We start from the raw sequence: 9,446 nt of genomic DNA, 5'->3' as shown, positions 1-9,446 counted from the left end.
AATTCTGGTCTCCTTCCTATCGGAAAGATGTTGTGAAACTTGAAAGTGTTCAGAAAAGATTTACAAAGATGTTGCCAGGGTAGGAGGATTTGAGCTACAGGGAGAGGCTGAACAGGATGGGGCTGTTTTCCCTGGACCGTTGGAGGCTGACAGGTGACCTTATAGAGGTTTACAAAATTGAGGGGCATGGAGAGAGTAAAGAGGCAAAGTCTTTTCCCTGGGGTCAGGGAGTCCAGAACTAGAGGGCATAGGTTTAGGGTGTGGGGGGAAAGATATAAAAGGGACCCATGGGGAAATTGTTTCATGCAGAGGGTGGTACGTGTACGGAGTGAGCTGCCAGAGGATGTGGTGGAGGTTGGTACAATTGCAACATTTATGAGGCATCTGGATGGGTATATGAATAGGAAGGGTTTGGAGGGATATGGACCGGGCGCTTGCAGGTGGGACTAGATTGGGTTGGGATATCTGGTCGGCATGGATGGGTTGGACCGAAGGGTCTGTTTCTATGCTGTACATCTCTATGACTCTGTGACTCGATGTTCCATTTTAGTCCAGAGCAGCTATTAAACCATTCAGTCTATACAAAATGTAGTATTTGCATATTCATATTGAGGAATGATGTCTTCATTTTATTGTGGTCTTGCACTGCTTAATTTTAGTAAAAAATGCAGTATTTTAATTTTTCTGTCTCCTTTTTTGTTCAGTGAATCGCTGCTTCAAGCCATTTCAGTCGGAACATTCCTAAATTGTGATTTGTTATACCATAATATTAAGTTAGTGAAAGCATTTCACAAAACGTAGAAAAATGCATGAAATATATTGTTTACTTGTCTGAATGAAAAAAATGTAAAAAGCTTAACACACCCAGTGCATGGTAGTTTGCTTGATCAGCATCGCAATGTCTCCACCATTGGTGCATTGTGATAGCAGTATAAACCATTGGAAAGATATACTGGAGCAACTTGCCAAGTCTCCTTGACATTTTATTCCTCACCTGAAGTTTTACTACGTAGGAAACAAGACTAGTGAGGTTATGAGAATACCACCTGTAAACTTCACTCGAAGTCTCACCATCCTGATGTGGAATTATTTTGCCTTTCCCTCTCTGACACGGAGTCAAAATCAAGTTTTGTTTGTTCGCTCATTCAAGAAAGTCAGGGTTACTTCAAAAGAACAGAAAAATGACCATTTATGGAACATCAAAACATGCTGTTTGTAAGCCGTGTCATTCCTATTCAGTGATATATAGCAGGCAAAATTTGATTCTGGAGTCAAATTGATGATACCAGAAGGACAATGGTGACACGTGTTCTTATTTTTAAAAGCTTCTTCACAGCTCTAACACATATCAAAAAAGTCTGAAAGTTGCACTCACCAGTACAACATGCATAAAATAATCCTAATCTGGCAGTTCACTACCTGTTTAAATGTCTTAATTCAGACCTGGAATTGGAAACGAAGGAAGTATGGCACAAGTCAAATTTCCTCAGCCCCAGAAAGTCTCTAGATGGGAGATTTTGTGGGGTATTTCTGAAGTATTATTCACTATTTTGTAGGAAATATAAAATACTGGAGATGCTGGAAATCTGAAACTAAAAATTTTGATAATATTTAATAGGTTAAGTGAAACTTCGGAGAGTGAGCTGAAGGAATAATGTTCCAGGTCAATAACGTTTCAGTTTGTGGTCTTATGGTCTTTCACCCTGACTTATTGAGTATTTCAAGCCTGCTTCATTTTATCACTGTTGTATAGGTTATTTTACTGCATTTACAAGGTTTTTTTGTTAGTTCATGTTCAGTGTCACATAACGCTGTCAGATGAAATATCTTAAAACAGTTTGCTTTATGTGATTTCCTTATTCTTGATTGGTAGATATTTGGGAATTCAAGTGTGGTTAGTTTAACAGATGGTGGTCATTCAAACAGATCGAAGAATTATAATTTTTTTTGATGTGCTGGACATATATCATGTTATTGCACAGGACTAGACCAATTATGACCTTAAGCCCACACTGTTTTTTCCTTTCCAACTTTCCAGTATTCCTTTTTTTCAAACAACTTCCTGAATTAGGTAAAAATTTTCCTTCTTACTCATTTGTTTAATAATGTGTCCCTCTTTAGTTCTTTTTATGGTAATTGTATGCCTTTCTTATCATGTGATTGGTTGATGAAAAATATATAATAACTAACTTCCTTAAATAATCCATTCAAGACATGATTTGTATCTGATGTTAAATTAAAACTGTTGGTCTGTGAACCCAGCCATAATCAAGTCTCTGGTATCCTGAGAAACTAAACCCCTTTACACCGTCAGCACAACATTGTGGACCAAAGGGCCTGTTTTGTGCTGTACTTTTCAATGTTTACTTTTGCTAAATCACCAACTAGTCTTAAGTGATTATAATGTAAATTGAAAAATCTCTGAGGCATGAACAATGAATGATGTGATTGCCAAGTTTATTTTTCCAGAAAACAATTTTTGTGTTTGTTATTGGAAATACTTTTTTGATATCTGTTAGAGTTATGAATAAGCTTTTAAAAATATGAACACATGTCAAAAATAAAAACGTGCATAGAAAATGAGTCCAGTAGTAAATGTTTGCAAGGGCCTGAAGCAGCAATTACAGGCCGTAGAACATAATACAGAACAATTGTGCTTTGCTGCTAGCTGACTCAATAGAGAATAGACTTGGGTAATAGTATCCAAATAATACTGATTGTACTAAGTATTTCTCATAACACTCAATGTCCCGTACCATTTGCTTACTGTGGAATGAGTGAGTTTATGATCTAGTGCCATCCCACATTTGTGAAATCAAAGGAGTACGTGTCTGTAAAATACAATCTGAAACATAAGGGATTTTTACTGTTCCACTCACAGATCCTGCACCGTGGCTGCATATAATAAAACAATGAGAGTAATCTTCCATAAGAAACAGGCAGGGAGACCATTTCACAAGTGTAGTCACACTACTGAACCATGTTTCTCTTTAATAGATGCAATTGCAAAAGCCTGAACTACTTAAGTACTTCAGCACAATACATTCTGTAACATTCTGCTGAATCTCTTCTTTATCTTTTTTATATTTTTTTCATTGCATTTATATCATTTATATAAAGAATGTCCAATCTGTATAAACCTCCACTAAGTAGCTTTTTATGGTTTTATGTTGTTCATCTTTACTTCTATTATGTTAACCGCTTTCACTACAGCACAGATGAGCACATTGACTTTTTTAATGAGCTCTTTACTTGTAGTGATTTTTAATAACCTATGTATCTGCATATCAAATCTCTGTTCTTCAACAAAAGTAAAAGGCACTGGAAATCTGAAATCGAAACATACTCAGCTGATCTAGTAGTGTTTGTTTATTATTTCTCACTCTTTGGAAGTTGCTAAACCTGCTGAGTATCTTCAATATTTTCTCTTTTTAAATCTCTGCACCTCTATTTAACATCTTATTATTTAAGATGTGATCCTTTTCACAAGCTTAACAATTTCCATTTCATTTTGTAAAACATTGAACTGCATTTCTCATCTGTCTACCCACTTAACTAATCTATCTGTGCTCTCTTAAAGTCTTCAAATTCCTTATCACAATATGCTACACAAAATTTGATTGCATCTTGTAGTAAATAATGATACAATTAAAGCAAACTCTAGTCAAGCCAAATTCTATTTGCAGATGCACCACCCTCTCAACAGCATGATTAATTCACAACTAGAATCAAGAACTTGATTGACTTGTTACTTCATCTTCCAAAACCAGAAAGCATTTTGGCATTAGCTGCTACAGAACAGTAGCAATCAATGGTTTGGTCATGCATTGGCTCATGGACACAAAATAACCTAAGTTTATGCCCAAGGGAGGTAGAATTTTTTTTAGTATTGAAATGATTACATATCATATACAGCTAAAATTAAAAAAAATTGGATCAAATGTAGTTTCAGTGATTTTGAATACAAATTTGCATTCAGATGCCATCTGTTATTGCCAAAACACAGTACCTGTATTAGGACTTGTAACTGACAATTATAGTTTTTTTGTTAGGAAGCCTGCTCTTCCTAATATGTATTTATAATTTATATATCATAGGTCTATTAACAACCTTTTGTTCAGGGCACAGTTTCAAAATTTACAGATGAATGGAAACTTTAAGTTTTATGAATTTCAGAAGGTCAAAGAAAATTTGGTGGAATGGATGCGCAAGGTGAATTTTAATATTGAGAAACATGAAGTGATTCATTTTAATACAAAGATCAACACAATGTAAACTAAAGAGTAAGATTCTAAGGAGAATGCAGAAGCAGAGGGACCTGAGTATATATGTGTCAAAATCATTGAAGGTGACAGGACTAGTTGAAAGAACAGTAAATAAGGATTAACATCTCTGGCTTTTGTCAATAGCTTCATAGATGAGAACAAGTTTCAACTTGAGTGTTGCATCCAGTTCTTGTCACCAAACCATGGCAAATATTCCCATTGGTGGAAAAATTAAGAACAAGAAGGCGCATACTTAAGGTAATTGGCATAAGAAACAGGGAAAAGCTTTTTCACACAGTAGGTGGTTAGGATTTGGAGTGCACTGAGTGTCAGTTTGATGGGGACAAGTTCAATCAAGTGTTCAACAGGGAATTGGATTATTGTGTGGGGAAAAAAATGCAGGCTATCAAGCGAAGATGGGGGAATAGCAAGAGGTGAATTATTCCTTTTGGAGAGCCAGCACAGGTAGAATAGGCTGAATGGTGTACTTTGGGCTACGATCCTATGTGCATGACAAGTAATATATATAAGTCATGACACTTTTAAAATAAATATTTGCATTGATAAAGCGTGTCATAAGCTTTTTCAGTGCATTTTCAGATGGAAAGTTTTGAACTACTCTTGATAATAAATGTATCATATTAGTGACGGTATGATTCATGTTTTTAAGAGTTAAAATGTAACAGCAATAGGTCAGGAAATAGTGCTGCGGGAATTTGATGCAATAATAATATTTGAATAATTACATTGATGCATTGTTTGATTGCCTTTAGATGGAAAGAATCACTGAGGGCACTAAGGATGCTGAATATACTATAGGTAGGGCGATTTCAATCCATATCTATCACCAAGATTTGCTCAGTTGCACCACAACTGACCCAAATAGTCAATTCCTGGCCAGTCTCAGCCTCTGATATGGTTTTAGGGACCGGCAAAAGGAAAATCTTATGATTTGTCTTGCCAGTCTGTCTATAGAAAGTACATCTATCCATGTCTGTCTTAGCCAACCTCCAGTCATCTGGCATCTCACCTGTGGCTATCGATGATACAAATATCTCAGAAAGGGGTCCAGTAATCACTTCCCCAGCTTCCCACAGAGTTCTAGGGTACACCCGATCAGGTCCTGGGGATTTATCCACCTTTATGCATGTTAAGTTATCTCACACCACCACCTCTGAAATGTCCATGTTTCAGCGGAGGAGGCACTGGATGTCTTAAAAGTCATTACCGTCATATTAAAACAGGCAGATTTGGAACAGATCGAGCAATTCAAAACAGGACTTCCATGTGGAAATGTGGGCTATGGGATGGCAGAACTGTTTTTGACTATAATCTGTAACCCCCATGACCGGATGCATCCTTACTCTATCATTAATATTAAACCGTGGCATCAACCCTGTTCAATAAAGAGTGCAGGAAATCATGTGTGCTGGATGTACTAAAATGAGGTGCCAACCGAGTGAATGGTTCAACACAGTACTTGCATGTTAATAGTGTGTGATAGAAAAAGTGATTCCACAAACAATGGATCAAATTCAAAGCTCTGCAGCCCCGCCACAACTAGCCATAAATAACAAGCTAATGGGCTGAAAAGGTCCCACAGACAGCTCCATTTCTCGAATGGCAAACTCAACATATCAGTGTAAAAAGCCAGACTGAAGCATTTGACGTAAATACTATGTGGATAATCCATCTTGGCCTCATCCTGAAGTTCTCATCTTTGCAGATGATGGTCTTTTGGCTAGTTTGATTCAGTCCATATGATATTAAAAAATAGCTGTAGTGACCAGATACATCAAAATCTATGGCCTCTGATAACATCCTCTCAGTAATGTTGTGATACCTCCAATTTAAGGGGATATGCAGTTGACGTAAATGTATAATCAAGGAACCAGGGTGTAAAGTACCATGTGACCCAGCAGTCAGTGAATGCCGCTGAGTGTACTTTTGGTTGCGTAATCCAAGAATAGACCTTTTTGTTGAGCTGTCCTTTTAAATATGATGACCATAAATATTAGTTGTAATCTTCACATAAGAGCAATCTACATGTACGTTTGTGTATAAATGAATGAAACACAGCAAGGAACAGCCTTGCTATCCCCATCTCAAACAAGTATACTGTTTTGGGTACTGTTGGAGAGGAGGGATAGTCTTGAAGAGGCAAATAGCAGCAGCAACCAGATCTTCGGCACCGTGACCGGCTCTGCTGTAAAGCAGGAGTATGGCAAAGTTCAAAAGAGCAATTATGTTAAGGGACTATCTAGTGAGGAGCAGGGACAGACGTCTTTGCAATTGCGAGCAAGATTCCAGGATGGTGTGTTGCCTTCCTGGTGCCTGGTCAAGGATATCTAGGAGCAATTGCAGCAATTCTCAAAGGGGAGCATGAACAGCTGGAATGGAACTGGACTTGCTATATAAGTATTGTGACGACAGGTAAGGTCAGAGGCTGAGGCATTCTGTTGTGAGTAACTGGCCTCCTGACTCCTCAGTTTGTTCACAATTTACAAGGCATAAATCAGAACTGTAATGGAGTAATCTCCACATGCCTGGATAAGTGTGCCTCAAAGTATACTCAAAGAACTTGACACCATCAAGGATAAAGCATCTTGCTTATTAAATATTCCATCCACAAGCTTCAACATTCACTCCATGCACTGACACACAGTATACGATAGGAATGGCACAAGCATTTTTTCAAAGTATTTTCGAAACTAAAGAACATAAGAATTAGAGCTGAAGGAGGCCATTCACCCATTTGGGCTGGGTCCACTCCCACCATTTGCCTGCATTATACCTGTATCCCTTAATGTTTATAACAAGTAAACTGAAGAAATTCCTCCAAGTCATAGACCTAACTGGCCTGCCCCCAATTCTGAGACTCTGTCCCCGGCTGTAGAACCTCAGCCAGTGATAACATCCTCCCTGCACCCACCCTGTTGCGCTCAAAACGAATTTTGTTTGTTTGAATGAAATCACCTCTCAACCCTCTAAACACCACAAAATATAGGCCCAGTTTATTTAACCTTTCTTCATTGCACAGTCCCTCTGTTCCAAGAATTAGTTTGGTGGACTAGTTTGCTTGCCACCTTTAGGTTTCATGTATTACCAAGCAAAAAGTAAAACATGTTAGAAATTTGATCAGAGCAAATTCTGAAAACACTTAGTTTAGATAGCATCTGAAAAAGATAGAATATTTTATTTTCTTTCATACTAACTAAAGACCATCAAATATGAACCCACCAGTATGAAAATCAATGAAGCAAGGCGAGAATTAGGATGAGGGCAGAGCTGGGGTAAGTAGAAGAGTAATGGTCAAACTGACAATGAAACAACTAAGATAACATGTCTCCCATTAACCTGTTATTTATCTGAAATTATTGTTTTGGAATTGGAACTGCCTTCCTAATAACACTGGTTGCAAACACACCAGATAGGTATCCACAATTCAGGACTAAGCCGCACCACCTTCTCAAGGGCAGTTAAGAATTAGCAACAAATGTTGCTCTTATTAGCAATGCTCACATTCCTTGAAAGTGGAGAACCATTATTTAGATTACCATTATACAGCTTCTTTAAATACATAAAAGGAAGAGCAGAAGCCAAAGTGACCACAGTCCCCTTGGAGGATGAGGCTGGGTAAATAATAATGTGGAACCAGGAAAATACAGATGAATTGAACAAGTACTTTGCATCAGTCTTCACAGTAGAAAACACTAGCATTCCAAAATCACTAAAACTTCAAAGGGAGAAAAAGAGGAGAGGAAATAAATACAACATCCATCCACTAGAGAAAAGGTGCTATGGGAACTGTGGGACTAAATGAGGAGGTACCGGAGCTGGACTGGGGTGGACAAAGTTGAAATCTCACACACCAGTTTCTAGTCCAACAGGTTTATTTGGAAGTACTAGCTTTTGGAATGCTGTTCCTTCAGGTAGCTCGGAAAGCTAGTACTTTCAAATAACACTGTTGGGCTATAACCTGGTGTTGTGTGATTTTGAACTGTGGAACTAACAACCACTATGCCTCTTGGACCTGAAGTGATGTCTTAAAGGAAGTAGCTATAGAGATAATGTATGTGCTGGTTGTGATCTTCAAGAAATCCTTGGACTTTGGAAAATTAGAGAATTAGAAAAGGGATTCAAAAAACTAAGCTAACTCTAGGCTAGTCTTTTTATGTCTCTTTGTAGAATCATACACCAGCGGAGAGCTGTTCGACCCATTGACTCTGCACTGATAATAACTATTCAGAATCTACAATAGTCCCACTCTACAGCGCCTACAGCATTGAATGTTATGACATTTCAGTTGCTCATCCAAGTGCTTTTTAAAGGTTGAGGTTTTGTGCCTCAACTACCAAGCAGTACATTGCACTGTTACTGGTAAAATTTCAGTCTGTAATAAAGAAAGTACAGTATTAGCAGAGCATTGAGAAATACATAACGTCATCAAGCTTCAATTTCTGAGTTTTGAAGAAGGGACATTGGACCCAAAATGTTGACTCTGCTTTCTCGCCAAAGATGCTGCCAGACTTGCTGAGTTTCTTCAGTAGTTTCTATTTTTGTGACCTGTAACTAGTGGTGTGTCATAATTTATTTACTTGGATGAAGAAAATGAAGATAATCATAGAGTCACAGAGATGTACAGCATGGAAACAGACCCTTCGGTCCAACCCGTCCATGCTGACCAGATATCCCAACCCAATCTAGTCCCAACTGCCAGCACATGGCCCATCTCCCTCCTAACCCTTCCTATTCATATACCCATCCATATGCCTCTTAAATGTTGCAATTGTACCAGCTTCCACCACATCCTCTGGCAGTTCATTCCATACACGTACCACCGTCTACGTGAAAAAGTTGCCCCTTAGGTTCTCTTTTATATCTTTTCCCTCTCACCCTAAACCTATGCCCTCTAGTTCTGGACTCCCTGACCCCAGGTAAAACCCTTTGTCTATTTATCCTATGCCCCTCATAATTTTGTAAACCTCTATAAGGTCACCCGTCAGCCTCCGCGCTCCAGTGAAAACAGCCCCAGCCAGTTCAGCCTCTCCCTGAAGCTCAGATCCTCCAACCCTGGCAACATCTTTGTAAATCTTTTCTGAACCCTTTCAAGTTTCACAACATCTTTCTGATAGGAAGGAGACCAGAATTGCACGCAATATTCCAACAGTGGCCTAACTA

At 38.3% G+C, this 9,446-nt stretch overlaps 1 protein-coding gene across 10 annotated transcripts in view; it reads left to right on the top strand.

Moving 5' to 3' along the window:
- The window catches only part of kiaa1328 (KIAA1328 ortholog), a 174,480-nt gene that overhangs the window by 96,086 nt on the left and 68,948 nt on the right, over nt 1–9,446 (top strand). The window contains exons 9-10 of one of the 10 annotated variants that reach the window (XM_043684742.1): nt 4,410–4,523; nt 5,039–5,069. The exons of 8 other annotated variants lie outside the window; for them this stretch is intronic. In XM_043684742.1, the coding sequence (XP_043540677.1) occupies nt 4,410–4,500 (91 nt within the window). In that variant the 3' untranslated portion in view covers nt 4,501–4,523; nt 5,039–5,069. Of the gene's footprint in view, nt 1–4,409; nt 4,524–5,038; nt 5,085–9,446 lie in introns of those variants that run through there. One more of the 10 variants, XM_043684954.1, reaches the window with a different exon arrangement.

The sequence above is a fragment of the Chiloscyllium plagiosum genome, chromosome 1 (assembly GCF_004010195.1).
Source record: "Chiloscyllium plagiosum isolate BGI_BamShark_2017 chromosome 1, ASM401019v2, whole genome shotgun sequence".
Classification (NCBI taxonomy): domain Eukaryota; kingdom Metazoa; phylum Chordata; class Chondrichthyes; order Orectolobiformes; family Hemiscylliidae; genus Chiloscyllium; species Chiloscyllium plagiosum.
Note: the sequence above shows the minus strand (reverse complement) of the source record. Positions and strands in the feature narration are given on the sequence as shown.